The 20,545-nt window shown below is 35.7% G+C and overlaps 2 protein-coding genes and 1 non-coding gene across 3 annotated transcripts; 2 read left to right on the top strand and 1 right to left on the bottom strand.

Annotated features, from left to right (window-relative positions):
* Positions 1-9,292: 9,292 nt before the first annotated feature.
* Positions 9,293-17,812, top strand: LOC133292461 (uncharacterized). The gene is made up of 10 exons (XM_061490869.1): positions 9,293-9,705; positions 9,846-9,966; positions 10,165-10,250; positions 14,907-15,324; positions 15,422-15,522; positions 15,642-15,708; positions 15,954-16,181; positions 16,549-17,007; positions 17,168-17,240; positions 17,398-17,812. Exons 1-10 carry the CDS (start codon positions 9,338-9,340, stop codon positions 17,646-17,648), a joined length of 2,172 nt encoding a protein of 723 aa, XP_061346853.1. The 5' UTR covers positions 9,293-9,337; the 3' UTR covers positions 17,649-17,812.
* A 271-nt stretch (positions 17,813-18,083) lies between these two features.
* On the bottom strand, positions 18,084-18,709 carry LOC133292414 (uncharacterized protein At4g08330, chloroplastic-like). The gene is made up of 2 exons (XM_061490813.1): positions 18,621-18,709; positions 18,084-18,471 (listed from the first exon to the last, which is right to left on the bottom strand). The coding sequence occupies exons 1-2, from the start codon at positions 18,707-18,709 to the stop codon at positions 18,084-18,086; spliced, it is 477 nt and encodes a 158-aa protein (XP_061346797.1).
* Positions 18,710-19,696: 987 nt separating this feature from the next.
* TRNAW-CCA (transfer RNA tryptophan (anticodon CCA)) lies at positions 19,697-19,768 on the top strand. Its single transcript has one exon. It is a non-coding gene; the product is annotated as a tRNA-Trp (tRNA).
* Positions 19,769-20,545: the final 777 nt, after the last annotated feature.

The raw sequence follows: 20,545 nt of genomic DNA, 5'->3' as shown, positions 1-20,545 counted from the left end.
CGGGAAGCAACATTTCACTTTTGAATTTGAAGGGAAGCAACGAATGGACAAAAAATAATAAAATAATTTAATAAAAAATTATTTTTATTTCACACACGCACGCACATACGAACTGAGTCGACCGGACAGCAGCGGCGCGTGTGTGGTGGACCAAAGGCCACCTAACTTCTCTCTCCTCCACAAAATGTGTACTGCCCCAAGGGACAATTTAGTAGTGTGAGGTGGGAGCTTATATATTCTCTCACCTCTTATTAGTTGTCCAACATGAGACTTCTTATAGCCCACACACCCTTCCAACTTCCTTCTTTTCTTTTCTTCCTCAACCCACTTCTTATTCATAACTCGTAGGATATAGATACATATTCCAACATAACAATCATTCCGGAATAATGAACAATTAGGAATTATTTTGTACTTGATTGGACATGGCAGTTCAAATAATAATGTTAATGAGAGATTTTAGCGCTCACCGCAAACAATTAGCAAGTATTTCAACAAAGTGTTGAAAGCAATGCTTCAATTAGCACGTGAGATCATTAAACCACCTTTTCTAGATATGGTTCCAAAGGAAATTAAGGACAGTCCTAAACATTTCCCATACTCCAAGGTAATTTTTCTTATGGATTTAAGCATTTTTTATTTTCAAAATTTTATTTTATTATTTTCTATTTTAACATTTCATTTTAAATATTAGGATTATATTGGCGCAATATATGGCACTCACATAAGTTCTACGTTACCTGAGAATAAGCAAATATCATTCAGAGGCAGGAAACAAATTACAACCCAAAATGTCATGTGTGCATGTTCCTTTGACATTATGTTCACTTTTGTGTATGCCGGATGAGAAGGATTCGCAAATGATTATCGTATTTTTACTACTGCGCTTGAAACTCCAGGTTGTAATTCCTTCATCCCCCACCAGGTACAATGAGTTTATACAGCAATGTGAATGACATTTTTCTTTAGTTTCACATTTGATTGTCCTTATTATTATTGCAATTTATATATTGGTAAATTCTTGTCAACATGTAGGCAAATTTTATGTCGTTGATTCTGGATACCCAACTAGGGATGGTTATTTGACACCATTCAAAGGAGAGCACTGCCATTTGAATGACTATAGAGGAAGACGAAATCAACCCATATCAACTAAGGAGTTGTTCAATCATAGGCACTCTTCTTTGAGAAATGTAATAGAATGGTTATTAGGAGCTTTGAAGAATAGGTTCCCAATTTTGCGTAAAATGCCTCCAGTTTCATTTCGGAAGCAAGTTGTCATTTTAATTGCATTTTTTGCAGTACATAACTTTATCAGGGATTATCAGATAGCAGACAAAAATCTAGCACATTATGTGAATCCCAACATTGCAGTATCAACCTATACATATGCAACTATAGATGATGAGGGGCCCTCAAATGAAGTGACCGAAATAGAGATTATTAAGAAAAATATTGCAAACCAATGAGCTAGAGACAATCGTTTTCCCCCCAATATAATGTTGACCAATTAAGAGACATATTCAAAATACATTGGAGACTTGTCATTTTTTCTTCAATGCAACATCAATTATTTTTGCTTTAAATTATTGTGATATCATGAAATTTTAGTTGAGTCATCTGACTTATATATATGTATTTATTTATTCATTTGTATAATTAATATTAAGGTAATAATATAATATTAAGAAATAAAATGGTCAAGAAAATGAGAAATAAAAAAAATATGAATTTAGTAGAGGATAAAAAATACTAGGGTCAGAGTCAAACTCTAGAAGTGAGATAAATCCTCAGGAAATTGCCTCTGGTAAGCTTCCTGAATTGGGTACCCCTATGTCTAAGGTGAATAAGGAGAATGAGGATTTGAAGAATAAGAATCAGTCCCCTGTCTTGGAGATGAAGTTCACTACAGAAGCTTCCTCTCAGGCTAAGAAGCCTTCATGTAGCAAGCCCCATTTTTCAGTTACCAAAAAATCCTCTTCAAAGGCTCCAAATTCTAAAGGCAATAGAGCTGTCCATATTAATCCCCTTAATGTTCTTTCAAGCAGTAGCATTAAAATGCGAAAGGCCAACCTGAACATTTCTCAATCTCCTCCTGAGCAGCAAAAAGGAAAGCTATGGAGTGACATGATGATGGCTGTTGATAACTCCATGAAAGAAGGTAGCTCTGATCAACTCAGCAAGAACCTCTCAGCTGATGATTTGGTTTGTGATGTCCTTGTGTCAGTTCCTAATCCACCTGATCTAAACATGAGAGAGGATTCAAAGAGGGGAGAAGGCCAATCAGGTATGGGAGTTGAATTATCGTTGTGTAATTCACTGAAAAACTCTATGTTTGTTGAGGGTGGAGTTATCTGTGGTAATGAGATGTCTGAAACAAGGGAACCATCTGTTGTGAATCAAGAACAAAGTAACAAGAGCTTCGTAATCTTGTAATCAAACCAGAATTCTTTATGAATATTCTCACATGGAACTGTAGAGGTGCTGCTAAAAAACAGTTTAAGAGCACTTTCAACAGATTTCGTAGAAAGCATAGAGTTGGTGTGGCTGTTATTTTAGAGCCTAAAGTTAGTGGAAGTAAAGCTATTAGTATAATTCGTAGCTTGGGTTTTTCAAACCATATAATTACTGATGCTCACGGCTTTGCTGGTGGCATTTGGGTAGTTTGGAATAATAAAGATGTCAATATCTCTCTTCTGGTTAAACATGACCAATTTATTCATTGGTGGGTGGAATTTCTTGGAATGAAGGGGTTTTTTTGGACGGCTGTGTATGTTAACCCTCAGGAGGAAAAACGCAAAATGCTTTGGGAGGAGATAAAGCACATCGGCAGAATTATGAATGATCCTTGGATTTTATCTGGGGATTTCAATGAAATTTCTCTGGCTTCAGAAAAAAGAGGAGGAGGACCTGTGGATGTGAACAGGTGCAACAATTTTGCTAATATCTTGAGTGTTTATGGGGTGATGGATTTGGGGGGAGGAGGTAATAGATTTACCTGAAAAGGTCCAAAATTTCTTCACTTAGATAGAGTGTATAAAAGACTGGACAGAGCTGTAGCTAATAATGTCTGGAGATCCTCTTTTGAGGAAGCTGGTGAGTTAGTTCTTCCTAGACTCTCTCAGATCATTGCCCGATTCTGATTAGAATGGAAAAAGAAGATACTGTTTGGAGGGAGAGGCCATTTAGATTCTTGGCTACTTGGCAGAATGATGCTAGATTCATTTCTTTCCTAAAAGCTAATTGGGATTCGTCTGCTGGTTTGTTGGATAGCTTAAACTCTCTTGTTCCTCCGTTAAAGGATTGGAATAAGAATGTTTTTGGGTTTACTCAGCATAGGAAAAATAGAGTTATAGCTAGAATGGAAGGCATACAAAGACAACTTAGTTCCTCAAATAGCTCCCAACTTGAAAAATTGGAAGCTAAGTTGAGAAAAGAACTTTCTGACATCCTTGATCAGGAGGAGCAAATATGGTACCAAAAGTCTAAGAGTGAATGGATAAGAGGAAGGGACATAAATACTAGTTTTTATCACACTAGTACTGTAATCCGTAGGAAAAATAATAAAATCATTAAACTCCAGGATGATAATGGGAATTGGGTAACTCAAGAGAAGGATCCAATTGATCTTGCTAGGGAATTCTTCCAGAATCTTTTTAAGGAAAATTCTGAAGAGCCAGTTTGGTACCAAACAAATAATTCCTGGCCTACTATCAGAGAGAATCAAATGGGTAATCTTTCTATGGTTATTTCTCTTGAGGAAGTGAAGATGGCCTTTTTCCAAATGCCTCCTTTGAAAGCCCCAGGACCGGATGGGTTTCCAGCTTTGTTTTATCATAGAAATTGGGAGATTCTTAAGACTCAAATATACAACAGTATGCAGTTTTATATGCAGCATCCTGATCAGATTGGTGAGGTAAACTACACTCTTATTGTACTAGTGCCCAAAGTTGAAAGACTTTGTTTGATGAAGCAATTCAGGCCAATAGCCCTTTGTAATTCTGTTTATAAGGGGTTGAGCAAAATTATTGCTAACAAAATCAAACCTCTTTTGGGGGAGCTTATATCCCCAAATCAGGTAAGTTTTGTGCCTAAGAGGCATATCCAAGACAATGTCATAATTGTTCAAGAGCTCATCCACTCAATGCATAGGATGAAAGGTAAGAAGAGCTTCTTGTCTATTAAGATCGATTTAGAAAAGGCTTATGACAAGCTCAATTGGAAATTTATCAGAACAGTTTTGGATGATTTGAAATTTCCAAGGGAAATGGTTGAGGCTATAATGGGCTGTGTGGCAAGTCCTGTTTTAGAGGTTCTGAGGAATGGAGCTAGAACCACCAGTTTTCAATCTCAGAGGGGAATTAGGCAAGGGGACCCACTATCCCCTTACCTTTTTGTTCTTTGAATGGAGAAGTTAATTCACTTAATCATAGATGAAGTGGAGGTGAAAAATTGGCAACCAATTAGAGCTGGCAAATCTGGTCCCCCCATCTCACATCTTATGTTTGCTGATGACATCATTCTCTTTGCTGAAGCTTCTCTAAGCCAACTTAATAAGTATAGGAAAAGTTCTCAAAGGTGTCAGACAATGTGTAAGTATAGGAAAGTCCTGCATCTACTTTTCCAAAAATGTTCCTCAGGAGGCTGTGAAGTCCATTACTGAAATTAGTGGGTTCAAAAAGGTTAATAACCTTGGCTGTTACTTGGGAGCTATGATGAGACATCAGAGAATAAACAAGAACCACTATGCTGCTGTTATTTCCAGAGTTCAGGATAGGCTACAAGGTTGGAAATCAAAATGTCTTTCTCTGGCGGGAAGAATCACTTTAGCTAAAAGTGTAATTTCAGCCATTCCTTGTTACCATATGCAGAACAATACTCTTCTAGTGCATGCTTGAGTGGGTGATAGAGAATGGTAAAACAATTTTTTTCTAGACTCACTATTGGGGAGGATGGCAATCTACTCTTTTTGAGCTTGCTTCAATCAAACCTCCTATGTCTGATCTAGACCTTAAAGTGTGTGATGTAATAGATCATAATACAGATGGTTGGAACTGGATTTATCTGGAAAAATTCCTTGATACTCCCACTTGCAGTAAGTTGAGCAATATTCCCCCCTAATCTCAGCAACTCTGATGACTGGCTCAATTGGAGGAAGAGTAATCCAGGAAAATCTGTTGTTAGGAATGCTTACTGCCATCTGTTGACCTCCAACTATGAAAAGGACAGAATTTGGTCAGCAATTTGGAAGTGGAAAGGGCCTTATAGAATAGTTGTCTTTCTTTGGTTGGCTTGTCTTAATAAGCTACCTGTCACTGGAGTGGTGGGGAGGTGCAATGCCCCACCTATTTTAATGATAAAGAAACTTTAATCCACACTCTGAGAGATTGCAAAGCGGTTTGGAGTATTTGGGAGAGATGGTTTGCTGGCAAAATCCCAAGTAAGTTTCTTACAGTAAATGGAATAGAGTGGTTCAGGCTTAATTTATTTAAGCCTTTTTACTTCGCATCTCTGGCATTCGTTGATAGAAAAAAATTTTGTGACTTGCTGGTTCTTATGGCAATGGAGGAATTCCACTGTTCATGCTGATTTATTTTCAAGACCTCAAGATCCAGTACACAAGATTCTGTGTTACCTTGCTGATATGAAGAATAGTGGAACTGCTGATCCTTTCTCTCTTTTATCTGGATCCTAACCTTTCTGGTAGATCAGGCCAGATTTTTGACCAAAAAGGAGTAGAAAATTTTGTGGATAGTGTTGTTAATCTTTCAACCCACATAGGAGCTTGTGGAGGTTTTGCTTGCTCTTCAAATGGAGAATGGTTAAGTGGATTCTCTTATAGCATAGGGTCCTGTACCCTTTTGGAAGCTGAATTATGGGATATTCTTCATGGCCTTAAACTAGCTAGTGAGCTGAAACTACCTATTGTCTGGCTTGGTTGTGATAGCAAAGAGGCCATTCACTGCACAGAAGCTATAGCTAATCCATGTGGTTACTCTTCCCTAATCGAAAGTATAAAGAAAACAACCCAATCGTTTGATCAAGTTCATCTGGAGTACATTCCTAGAGATTTAAATGATTGTGCAGATAGCTTAGCTAAGTTAAGATTTAATCACAAGGGTGTAGAGTTGAGGGTGTTCTCCTCTCCCCCTGATAGCATTGAGTCTTTTTAAATTCTTTCTGTTCAAACTTGCTGGTGGAGCATGTGACTTTAAACATGCACCAGTTTTCTGTTTAGTGTTTCTGGGCTAGGCCCTCCATTTATATAAAATAAAAATAAAATAATAATGATTAAAATTATATTTTAGTAAAAAAAAAATTAGACAATATGATTCAAATCACCAATTGGATAGTGTGACAATTATACTAATGACAACCATAACGTGAGAAGATGAAACGCGATCAAAATAAAGGAAAATATCTTCGTTAATAATATAGATAAAGTATTACATGTATTATAATAAGTGCATGGAACAAGAATAATTATTAATTTATTTTATTTTTCACTTGAGCAGAGAGGAAGGAATAATAACTTGAAGGTTTTAATTTAGGAAAGTAAATTAGGAAATGGGACTCTCTTCTCCCAGATACCTTTGTACTCAAGAAAAAAATAGACTCCATCTAGTCTAACACTTCGCCAGCATTTTGATGAACACGATAAACCATCCTTTTCGGAGTTATAAACTTGAAAGCTATACCCAGGTGGTGATGGAGATGGAGATGGAGATTTCACACTGTTCCACCTAGCGGTGCACCAAAACATAGTTGTACCGCGAATGTTATCTTTGAAGGACCATTGTTGGAAGGTTCCATAATGAAGAGAACGATCACCAAGATCATTGTCCTTGAACACGCACTGTTCTTGTTGCCAACAATCCATCATCTTGTTGTTGACAGTGTATTGGGACTACAATCCCCATTACTAATACAACAACTGTAGCCAACAACTTGAACATGTTTGTTATATAACAAAAACAAGCTTACCTATTTTCACTACCCTACACATACACATAACCTCACTGCGAATTGCAACTTATATAAAAGCCACCACCAAAAAAATCTTCCACATTCTTTATTAATTGTGACATCACTTCTTGAAGAATAACAATTTACAAGAAGAATAGTCAAAAATTGTTGCAATACTGCATGCAGTTAAACCATAAATTGCTCCATGACTTTTTGACCATACGGGTGCAACTCTCCAAATTTGTTTTTGATTGGGTGTTTGGAAAAACATATTTCAACTCTATGCCACGTATATTAATGATGGAGACTCACATTTTAAAAATAAACATAAGCCTTCCAACTTTTATTTTTTTATTTGTGGTACGAGGGTACTATACATAAGACATAGTAAATATATTTCTCCAAAGATCCAATAATTTTATTTATTTTTTAGATTTGGCCCCTGGTCCAAAAAGCCTCGCTCCATTAATTGTAGTATTTTCTCTCTTTTTTCAATTGAAAACATAAAATTGTATTTAATTTATTCATTGAATGAAGTATTTGACCCAATTATTTAATTAAGACATAGTAAATATATTTCCTCAAATATGCAATAATTTATTTATTTATTTAATTTTTAGATTTGGATCCCTGGTCAAAAAGCCTCGCTCTGCAGTATTTATTTACTCTCTCATTTTTCAATTCAAAACATAAAATTGTATTTAATTTTTTCATTGAATGGAGTCATTACAAAAAAGTTAATTTAAAATTAGTGACAACAGAAAAAATTATAATAACAATTAACACTCCGTACATTGAATAACGAGTTAATGAATTACAAAGGGCCTATTTCAGTTCTCAAAAATAGTTTTTTAATTTTTAAAATAATAAAATATATTTGATAATATCTATTCAGTAAAAATAATTTTAAAAATTATAACTGTTTTTTAATTTTTAGAAAAAAATTTAGAGAACATATTTGAGTAATTTTTATTTTGTGTTTAAATTTTAATTTTTAAAATAAAAAACGCAAAAAATACATGTTTCATTAAATATTCTATAAATAAAAAACAATAAAATTAGAACACAAACAAACAGACCCTCACCGTTAGGGGTGTTAACCGGTCGAGCCGAGTCGAGTTTGGGTATTAAAAGACTAAGTCTATATTTAAATATGTCAGTCTGACCAAGACTGTTACCTGTTATGAATATAGTTATCGGCATGTGACCTGACTTACAAAAAATAAAAGCCTAGTTTAGTCTGATAGCCTGTTTAAAAAATATAAGATAATAAAAATTTATCCAAACAGAATATATAATCAACAGCACTAGTAATTCCATAAATATTCATAAATTCAATGTACATCTAAACAACATAATATAAAACAAAATCATTCAAAAAGTCTGTTTAACCAATAAAATGGGGTGAGATGAATTGAGGAGAGAGAGAGAGCTACTAAAAGTAATATAAAAAATAAAAATAAAAATTAATATACTAGGCCAGCCTAAGAAGCTCTAAGACCGAGCTTTTGAATTGAAGTCTGAGGCTTTTTTATTAAACGAGTTTTTATACAAGTTCAAACATGATTCCAACAACTAATTTTAGACATGTAAACTCAAGTCTTCACGAGTCGAGCCAAAAGCTTATCAAAAGCCGATGGTTCATTTACCACCTACTCACCGCTACTATCTGATCTCCTCAGCGCAATGTCACATGAGATTTAGATTTATTAAAAATAATATTATAATATTATTTAAACATATTTCATTGATATATTTTCATAAAAAGAAAATCTCATGCTTAATTAGGAAATTTAAATTTTGAAAAGACTTTCCTTCCTTTTTATTCCTTTTTAATGTTGATTCTAAAAATAAGAAAAAAACATAATAAACATGCTTTTATCATCATTTAAAGAAGAATGATAATAACACATTATTTAATATTTCTTGTTTAATATTATTTATTATTAGATTGAATCACCTAGTTTTATTAAATAAATTTAACCCATTTTATATTAGTAAAACTAATATAAAATAATAGACCAATATTAAGTCTATTGTAAAAAAAAAAGTTTAACAGTTAAAACGTCCATTAATTTTTTTTAATATTATGCTAGCATATTATTAAAATTTATACCAATAATTATCAACTGTTTTTTATGCTTAAAAAGTTTGAAAATTGTGGATAAAATAAAATGACAAAAACAACACCACCAACGTGTATGCATATGGAACCAACCAATGTAAGAAAGCAAAGTGCAAAGAACAGAAGAAAACGACAGAAGCAAAAACTGGTGGCTACGATGAACTGCATCCAATGTCATGACATGAACTAAGAACAACAACAACAATTCCTTCTCCACACAAACTAACTCATTCACTCACTGTGCTCATGATCACCACATGCAGAACTTCTTCAAGCACCAACCTTGTAGCTCACCCTTCTCTTTCTCTAAGCTTTTTATCCAAACCAGCATTTCTATCTCTGAGTCTCTTCTTCCCCTGCCACTTTGCTCACAAGGGCATTGCACTTTCCTCAACCCAATGCAAACCCAGAAGCCATTTGGAAAAAGAAAGGAATGTTAATAATGGGGTAGCAGAGGAGGGTGACAGAGAGGTGCACTGTGAGGTCCAAGTAGTTTCATGGAGGGAAAGAAGAGTTAAGGCCAATATTTCTATCAATGCTGACATTGATTCCGTTTGGAATGCTCTCACTGATTATGAGCATCTCGCTGATTTCATACCAAACCTTGTGTGGAGGTAATGTATAATATTGCTGTCAAAGTTTTGATATTGAAGTTTAAGAAAAAAATAAAAATAAAAAAGTGGGTTTTTTTTTTTTTTTTAAATTTATATATAGTATGGACAATGAGAGATTATGAGCATTGTTTTGTTGTTAGTGGGAGAATTCCTTGTCCATATCCTGGACGGATATGGTTAGAACAAAGAGGATTTCAAAGGGCAATGTATTGGCACATAGAAGCTCGTGTTGTGTTGGATCTTCAAGAATTCCTCAATTCTGTAAGAGTATATAAACACTTGTTTTTTTATTGGCACATAAGAAGCATTGTTTTTTTCAGTTACTGCATATTAGTAATGAGTTCTATTTGTAACTAAAAAATGGGCACCTAGGAAGAACGGATGCCGCCGCACAGGACAATTTTAAAAATTATAAGACTTTCTATTTTCTAATATTACATATTCTTTTCAATGCTTCAGGCATGGGATCGAGAACTTCACTTTTCCATGGTTGATGGAGACTTTAAGAAGTTTGAGGGCAAATGGTCTGTAAAATCTGGAACAAGGTAGAATCTATAACTCTCAAAGCCAATTGCTTACTAAGAAGCTATATTTTGAACTTACTGGACTTAAAACTCTTAAAATTGGTTCAATCCAAACCGACGTTTATGTGTTGTACATGATGCTAATCTAAAGCCAGCACAGTCAAAAGGTGGAATCTTGGATGAAGTTCCGATGACTAAAGAGGCTTCATTTTTGGCTTTATGTCTGATACCACAAATTAGAATCTGTGGGACTTCCTTTGAGATACAAGGAAGTTCATATATAATTCAGTTGAATAGCTTTATATCAATGTGTTTTGAACTTGAACTTTTGAGTATGTTGTATGCCCCATTTTGCATTAACGAACCCAATAAGATAATGAAGCTTTGCTGTCCTTATTTGTTTAGTCTTAGTTCAAGTGGGATTTTTACAGGTAACTTCATTTGCCGTTGATATGTATTGAAAAGAAGTTTTTGTATATTGATATTGAATAAATTACATGAGTGAGTATTTATACAAGAAAGAATCGCTAAGAATGACTAAGCGATGACTAATCAATCCTATCACAATCCTAATCACAATCAATTCTAATCAATCATAATCAATCCTAATCAATCATAATCAATCCTAATTAATAGGAAATAAAAACGGAAACATGTTTGAATTCTAATTTTCTACACTCCCCCTCAAGTTGGGAGGTAAATATTGATCATTCCCAACTTGCCAATCAAGTCTTCGAATGCTGGACGGTGTAGGCCCTTGGTAAGGACATCTGCCGTTTGCTCTTTGGTTGGAACATATATCAAATGCACACTTCCATCATCTAATTTTTCTTTGATGAAGTGACGATCAACTTCCACGTGCTTTGTTCGATCATGATGCACAGGATTTTGAGCAATGCTAACAGCTGCCTTGTTGTCACAATATAGTTTTATTGGTAGGGAATATGAAATCTTCAACTCTTGAAGAAGTCTTCTCAACCAGATTCCTTCACAAACTCCATGAGCTAAAGCTCGAAATTCTGCTTCAGCACTACTTCTTGCAACCACTGTTTGCTTTTTGCTTCTCCAAGTAACAAGATTTCCCCACACATAGGTGCAATAGCCTGAGGTAGATCTTCTGTCTACTGATGAGCCTGCCCAATCTGCATCAGTGTAGATTTCAATTGTCCTTTTATACCCCTTTTTAAAGAATAATCCTCTTCCTGGAGTATTCTTGAGGTATCTAAGCACCCTATAGACTGCACTAAGATGCTTCTCCTTGGGTGAGTGCATGAATTGACTAATCATACTCACCGCAAAGGCAATGTCAGGACGCGTATGAGATAAGTAGATTAGTTTACCAACCAATCGCTGATATTGTTCTTTATCCACCTCATTCCCATCTTCAATACCTAACTTGGTATTAGGTTCCACAGGTGTCTCAGCAGGTTTACACCCTAACATTCCTGTTTCCAACAAAAGATCTAGAACATATTTCTTTTGTGTTAGAGTGATGCCTGTTTTGCTCCTAGCAACTTCCATACCAAGGAAATATTTGAGAGTGCCAAGGTCTTTGAGTTCAAATTGAGCTGCTAGAAATTTCTTCAAGGTGTTCAATTCCTCAATATCATCACCTGTAAGAATTATATCATCTACATATACAATAAGAATAGCAATTTTACCATCCTTAGAGTGTTTGTGGAAGAGAGTATGATCAGTCTGTGCTTGAATGAAGCCTCTTCTTTTGACTGCTTGTGTGAATTTGTCGAACCATTCTCTGGGAGACTGTTTCAATCCATATAGAGACTTTTTTAGTTTACACACTGATTCATTTCCCCTTTCAAAACCAGGTGGAGGATCCATATAGACTTCTTCATGTAAGTCACCATTTAGGAATGCATTCTTCACATCTAACTGTTGCAGAGGCCAATCTAGATTGGCAGCAAGAGATAAGAGAACTCGGATGGTATTGACTTTAGCAACCGGAGCAAAAGTCTCATGATAATCTATCCCATGAGTCTGAGTGAAACCCTTTGCAACCAATCTTGCCTTGTATCTGTTGATGCTATTATCTGCATTGAATTTTATTGTAAACACCCATTTGCATCCTACTGCCTTTTTTCCTTTGGGTAGGGTCACTATCTCCCAAGTTCCATTTCTTTCTAAAGCATTCATTTCTTCAAAGACAGCATCCCTCCATTTTTTATCATTGAGAGCCTCATGTATATTTCTCGGTATCTTTGTACTATCCAACATAGTATTGAAAGCACGAAACCCTGGGGACAACTTTCCATATGAAATATGATTAGAAATAGGATGAGTAGTACAAGATCGAGTACCTTTTCTGAGAGCAATGGGCAAGTGTAGATCATTTTCACCATGACACTCAAGTATTGGGGTGCTGGAACTAGAACATGGTTCAGAATCCTGGCAGTGTAGAGGCTCTGGGTTATTCACACTTTGAGGAGGCTTTCGCCTGCTATAATCTTGTCCCCATTTTGAGGAGGCTCCTGATGGTGAGGATTCTGTAGCTCCCCCTGTTTCCAAAAGTAGAGGTAATACTGTGGCATTAATAGGTTCCCATGACTGATCTTCATCTACTCCTATAGACTCCCCCTGAAGAGAAGTCGAGGGGAAGAAAGGGTCATTCTCAGAAAAAGTGACATCCATAGAGACAAAGACCTTACGAAGAGGGTGAATAACACTTATAGCCACGTTGAGTAGGAGAATAACCAATAAAGACACACTGGAGAGACTTAGGATCAAGCTTAGACCGTTGATGGGAGGGAATATGGACAAATACAACACAACCAAATAACTTAAGAGGTAAGGAGGAGACACCTCGGAAGGAAGGGAAGATACGAACAAGACTAGAAAGAGGAGACTGAAATTTCAGAATGCGAGATGGCATTCGATTTATCAGATACGAGGCAGTGAGAACTGCCTCTCCCCAAAGATATTTAGGAACACTCGTGGTAAACATAAGAGCCCGAGCAACTTCAAGGAGATGTCGGTTTTTTCTTTCCGCAACTCCGTTTTGTTGGGGTGTGTCAGGACACGAGCTTTGGTGAAGGATGCCATGTTGGGAAAGATATTCTCCAAGAATAGAGTTAAAATACTCTTTGCCATTATCTGTACGAAGAATTTGTATAGCAACTTGGAATTGGGTTTGAACCATGGCATGAAATTTTTTAAACACGGATGCAGCATCGGACTTATCCTTTAGAAGATACACCCAACAAACTCGAGAATGGTCATCAATGAAGGTAATGAACCATCGAGTACCTGAAATATTTTTAACACGGGCTGGACCCCATATGTCGCTATGAATTAAGGAAAATGGGGAAGAGTCATGGTGAACTTTAGAAGGATAATGAGCACGAGTATGCTTGGCAAGTTGACAAATATCACAAGAAAACAAACTTGGACTTTTATTAATAAATAAGTTTGGCAACAACTTCTGAAGATAAATAAAATTTGGATGGCCTAGCCTACGATGCCACAGCATAACATCATTACATGAATCAAAAGGAAACATAGAGTTTTTTTCTACGAAAACAGCTTCATGAGTCACATCCTCCTCAAAGTAGTAAAGTCCACCATCCTCTCTAGCATTGCCAATCATCCTCTCCGAGTCATGTTCCTGAAAAACACAACCATGTGGAAAGAATTTAGCAAAGCAATGCAACTCAGAGGTGAGCTTGCTAATGGAAATGAGATTACAAGTCAGAGAAGGAACATAAAGAACTGATGTCAAAGTAATCAGCTCAGAAAGTTTAATGGTTCCGTGTCCCGCAATCTGGGAAAAACTGCCATCGGCGATCTTGACCCGAGAAGGTTCAGAATATGGAGTGTATGAACAAAACAAGCCAAGATTACCTGTCATATGATCAGAGGCTCCAGAATCAAGGATCCAATGATTTTGACTATCAACATGGAAAGTTGTACCTTGCTGGACCACATGACTAGTGGCCTTAGGAGGTTGCTCGTGGTAATAAAAAGAGTGTTTTGAGGAAGCCATGAATAAAAAGAGAAGGGTTGACCGTTGATGAAAAATCAAGTTTTGTAAACTTTTGATCTGACCTCTGGAACAGGAAGGGGAGAAGCCGGCGAGAAGGTCTGTGCAAGTCGCGACGGAAAAAAAACGTCTGGAAGGCGGCGCGTGGTGGCGCGTGCAGCGGCTGACGGCGATGGGTCCAGCGGCGGTCGACTCGTCGGATCCTTCTGAGTCGAATGGTCACCTCACTTTTTTGATCGGAGGTCAGTAAACTAGGTTTCTGTGTTGGACAGATTCAAGGCGGTGTTTAGGAGGTGTTTGACGGTGATGGAAGTGTTTGGATGGTTATTTCAGATTTGAATTAGGGTAGGAACGAACCCGCTCTGATACCATATTGAAAAGAAGTTTTTGTATATTGATATTGAATAAATTACATGAGTGAGTATTTATACAAGAAAGAATCGCTAAGAATGACTAAGCGATGACTAATCAATCCTATCACAATCCTAATCACAATCAATTCTAATCAATCACAATTAATCCTAATCAATCATAATCAATCCTAATCAATCATAATCAATCCTAATTAATAGGAAATAAAAACGGAAACATGTTTGAATTCTAATTTTCTACAATATGGAACTTTTATTGGCATAACTGTTTTACTTTTATAGTTTATCCTTCAATTCTGTTTCTTGCAGGTCGTCATCAACTAATTTATCTTATGAAGTTAACGTGATACCGAGATTCAATTTCCCAGCTATTTTCTTGGAAAGGATTATCAGCTCAGATCTTCCTATAAACCTCAGAGCCTTGGCATATAGGGTTGAAAGGAATATTTTGGGAAATCAGAAACTTTCCCTGCCAGAAAACCACTTGCATGAAACTTCTACTGCTATTAACGGGTCATCTGTCGAAAAGATCAATGGTGCTTTGTGTGAAAGTGACAAATTGTCACCTGGAGAGAACAAAGAAGGATTGGCCAGCTCAATTTCCGGTTCCATGCCCATCTCTTCAAATGAAGTGAACAGCAATTGGGGTGTATTTGGAAAAGTTTGCAGACTTGACAAGCCTTGTGTGGTGGATGAAGTTCATCTCCGCAGATTTGATGGACTTTTGGTAACTTGCCATACTAAATTGTTATGAGGTGACCTTAATTCTGAGAATGAGCTCTATTTGTTGTCAAATTAACTAATGAAATGATTTTCATGCTAAGGAAAATGGAGGTGTTCATCGCTGTGTTGTTGCAAGCATGACAGTTAAAGCTCCAGTTCGTGATGTATGGAATGTTCTGTCTTCCTATGAGACTCTTCCTGAGTAAGTAATGTGTGCTTCTTCTTTACACTAGAGATATTAAAAAACATGCTGTGAAATATTTCTAGATTTTATGTTTCATTTTCCTGATTTGGCTCCAAAATTAAAATCATTTGTTGCAGGATAGTTCCAAATTTAGCCATCAGTAAGATTTTATCACGAGATAACAATAAAGTCCGCATTCTTCAGGTATGGTTCAATGTCACTGAAACAAGGTCTTAAAATGAGAGAATCATAGCTGTTTATATACTAGTATGTTTCTTGGCCACTGTATTATGCTTACCAGGCATTGTTTTACCATGACCATCCACTATCAGTAAAATGCAGAAGTATCTCCTTATTAGCACAATTACTAAATACAAGCATGAACTTGTGATACAATTTATCAATAAATTATGTGATTGATGTAAATTCCTGGTTAAATCAATGTGCAGGAAGGTTGTAAAGGACTACTTTATATGGTGCTTCATGCTCGTGTTGTGTTAGACTTGTGTGAATATCTAGAACAAGAAATCAGTTTTGAACAGGTTGAAGGGGACTTCGACTCGTTCCAGGGAAAATGGATTTTTGAGCAACTAGGAAATCATCATACACTGCTTAAGTACACTGTGGAGTCAAAAATGCGCAAAGATACTTTCCTTTCTGAAGCTATCATGGAAGAGGTTTGTCTATATCAATTTCATTTTGCTTTTAATACTTGATTATTTCTAATAGTTTAACCACCTACTGTTCATTATAGTCCACCTTAGATAACCTTTTGATAGAAACTGCAAAGGAGCTAAGTTACCGAAAATGGAAATTACTCAGTATCTTTGACCTATATAAGTGGAAGCAAGATACATTCTTTTATCCATATCTCTCTCTTTTGTTTTAGTGAAAATAAAAATCCGTGTACCTTTGTTTGAACTAGATACAATCTTTTGAAGGTAAATTGATCCACTTGTTTGTCACTTCAAACATTATATCTATAACACACTGACTACTTGAATGCCCGAAATGTTATAAGATCTTTGAACAATATTATTTCAGGTCATTTATGAAGATCTCCCATCAAACTTGTGTGCAATAAGAGACTATGTTGAGAACAAGAAAGCATCACATATCTCGGAAGTTTGTGAGCAGAATACAAATTCAGGGCAACAAATTGTTTCATCTGGCTTTGAAGATGATGACAGCTATAGTTCAGTTGATGACTTCTCTGATTGCAATGCTCAAAGCTCATCTCAACAAAGGCCTAGAGTTGCAGGCTTACAGAGGGATATTGAAGTCCTAAAATCTGAACTCCTGAGATTCATTGGGGAGCATGGACAGGAAGGATTTATGCCAATGAGGAAGCAACTTCGTTTGCATGGAAGAGTGGACATTGAGAAGGCTATAACTCGCATGGGTGGATTCAGAAAGATTGCAACAATGATGAACCTCTCTCTTGCTTACAAGCACCGCAAACCAAAGGGTTACTGGGACAATCTTGAAAATTTGCAGGACGAGGTTGGCTGCAAAAGTTTCTATCTAGTTTCCGCTAACAAGAATGACAATGACATGATGAAAGATAAATGTTATGCATCTATGAAAGATTATTTCATGATTAAAGAATATGCATAACATTGTTGATATCTTCAATCAGAATATAATTCATTTCTTAATGCAGATAAGTAGATTTCAAAGGAACTGGGGAATGGACCCTTCATTTATGCCCAGTAGGAAGTCATTTGAGCGTGCAGGTAGGTTGAGATATATTCCCCTTCTCAACTTAGCTTTGATCACTTTCTATTCTAAAGAAGAAAGATGGATGTAGTAACATGCAACATCACAAATATGTAACTTCTTTCCAGTTTCATTTTGAACATAGCAGTAGTACATAATGGAATTTTCCCACAGGGCGCTTTGATATTGCGCGTGCACTGGAAAAGTGGGGTGGACTTCATGAGGTTTCTCGCCTTCTGTCCCTCAAAGTGAGGAGACAACCAAGCAGACAGGGAAAGCTTGCCAACAAGGATAAGAAAATTGTTCATATAATGTCACCTAATGTAGATAATGAGATCAAGACACCATCCAGAGACTATATTTCTCAAGATACACACAAGTGGCTCACAGAACTAAAACAATTGGACGTAAATTGGGTTGAGTAAAATGAGAATGGATTTATTTATGTATACATTGGTTTAAGTATAACCAATGTGTTCATTGTAACATATGATAGGTTTCTGGTGATGATTTTTTTGTATGGATTGATTGATTGATTGATTCTCCACTGTAATTGAACTTTGCCATTCTAGTTTTAAGTTGAAAATTTAAAAAAGAAGAGACTGTCGAGATATATAAAATCATTAATGTAGCCTCACCTAACAGCTTAAGCTTTTGAGTTGAATTGGTAGACAATAAAACTAAACGGAGTACTATTAATTAAGCACAAAATAGACTAAAGAATTATTGAGAATATATCCTCATAATCAACAGTAGAATACATTAATTCACATTCATACAACAAAGATCATATACTTTTAAACAAAAACAAAACAAAAAAAAAAAGTATGCAGCTGTGTATACTCGGCTTCATATTAGAATTAGAACACCACAGAAGAAGATGCACTCTCGTAGTGAACCATATCCTCTGACATGTGAGGACTTGGTTCCTCATAGAATGAAGGTTGAAGGGTGGTTAGTTTGATATCATAGATTTTGGAATCAGAAATACCATCCCAGGAGTGAGAGGGTAAACTGTAAGCATAACCAACATGGTTCCCACACCTGCGGCAGAGAAGCTTGGTTCTTCTTCGTTGGAAAAAGGGTATCCATGACCAAGGAAGTTGTTGGATCTGAGTGAACCTGCTCTCATCCACGGAGAAGAAGGAAATGATACCTTTCTTTATGGACTTACCGTATTTGGAATCAATGAAGGAGGTGTTGCGGTTTCTGGAGTTCAAGTTCAGCTCATAACCACACGAACCACAGCTGAATAACATGACATGGAACAGAAAACATATGACATTACAACATGGTACTTTACTTTGCATTTAAAAGCTCAAAAGTGAACACAAACAAACACGCACAGAGAGAGATTCCAATATAATAGAAAAGAGTGAGAGAGATAGAGAGAGTACCTGTAGTTTACATCTCTGATAAAGGAGGAAAGGTGAAGTTGTTGACATTGGGATGATCCCATAAGCATGTCACCACCATAGGTGATCATCTTTTTGTGTGTATGGTTTAGTGAAAGAGTGAGTTTATAATGAAAGAAGAGCTTCTGAGTCAGAAGGCCCCACTAACGGTAACAATAGAAGGCAACAAAATATATATTATCATTCAAGCTTCCTACTTTGGAGGTGGCCACTTCTTAAAGCCCAAAGTTATACTTTATTACAATTTGGTATTATCTACTTTTTTTTCTTAATTTGTTCGCGTAATATATTTACAATTTTTTTATTTATAAATTACACTATGTACTTATGGATAATACATTGTGTATTGAAATGTACTACCTTTAATACATAGTATAGTTTATAAAAATTTATAAATAAAAAATTTGTATATATAACTTTATCCATTATTTTTAGTTCCAATAACTTCTTTTGCCTTACCAAATGAAAATATGTCAATTTTGTGATTGGAAGATAATTCTTATTTACTCTGAAAATAATACATCTATTTAATAAAAAGATAACACGTCCCATAAAAAATAAATCTAGGTGGTTAAATTATTTAAATTTTTACAATAAACCTTCAATATTTAAATTTTGGGAAATGTATTTTTTATGTTGCATGAGATAATTTTGCATCATGCACATATTTTTCATGTATTTTTCCATATTTTGGTTTAATAAAAAGCTTTTTGATAATATTTTCGATATTTCACTATTCCTAATAATTATAACTCACATCTAAGTATATTCGTTGCAGATTGAAAACCCTTTGAGGTCAACTCAGTTGAAGAACTCCCCTGGAATGCCGAGACATTCCTTGAGTTGAGCTTCATCAAGTTCTCTATTCATGCCATCCTCATCCACTCTCGTTGGTACCATGAAAAACCCCATTAATTTGATTCAAGATGATTGCAGAATCAAGAGGTTAGATAAAAAAGAAGCTACTATCTCTCTCATGGCTTTAAGAGATATCATAGTCACGACGACTTTCTCTCTCAATTGGTAGGTTAATTAAAGTCACCGTATCACCACAACAAGGATCCGTGGCGCAATGGTAGCGCGTCTGACTCCAGATCAGAAGGTTGCGTGTTCGATTCACGTCGGGTTCAAATCCCTTTGAAAGATCCTATATTTTTTCTTTTACTTTTTTTCTTTCTGCTTTTGCTCCCCAAAATATGCTTCCATTCCATGTAATGCTCTGTTCTTTTGATTCCTTCCTTGCACCTACTTCTCTGTTTCCATTGAATTGGGTCGTTACTATAATTTGAGTTTCAATCTATTATTTGTGAGTTACATTTTCGAACTAATATTTATAAAAAAATAAAATAAAAAGTAAAACAGTAAAAACATTATGAATGTCTTCTTCACTAAGGACGCGATTGGTACGTGACTTTGTGTGTTAACTTGTGTACGGTCGACAAATTGTAGATCCATAAAATTTGTGGAAATGTTGACTGCTGGGGGAAGGAAAGTTAAAGTGCGAAAACTAGACAAAATTGACCTTGTCAGGAAGTACGATGTGTAGATATGGTCTACCAAAAGCAAAAAAAGTGAGGATATTTTAATAAAATAATCTCACATTTCCACTACTATTTCATAATCAACCAAACACAAACTCAATAAAATTAACTTAATCTTTCCGAGAAAATATGGGTCTACCAAACATCTTTTTAGTAACATTCCAGTAAAATATATTTTTCACTATATTCCAGTAATAATTATTTCTCACAAAAAAAAAATTCTCCTTGGTACACCCTTAATACTTCTAGGTTGCCTCATCTTTTATATGCCAGACAGCGATGTCAAGTTTTTTTTTGTTTTTTCCTTTTGTTATTGGAAAATTCAGTTATAAATAACTTCTTCCCTAATTCATTTGAATTTATATT

Source organism: Gastrolobium bilobum, unplaced genomic scaffold, assembly GCF_033153095.1.
Source record: "Gastrolobium bilobum isolate Gb01-03AN ecotype WA unplaced genomic scaffold, APGP_CSIRO_Gbil_v1 utg8085, whole genome shotgun sequence".
Classification (NCBI taxonomy): domain Eukaryota; kingdom Viridiplantae; phylum Streptophyta; class Magnoliopsida; order Fabales; family Fabaceae; genus Gastrolobium; species Gastrolobium bilobum.
Note: the sequence above shows the minus strand (reverse complement) of the source record. Positions and strands in the feature narration are given on the sequence as shown.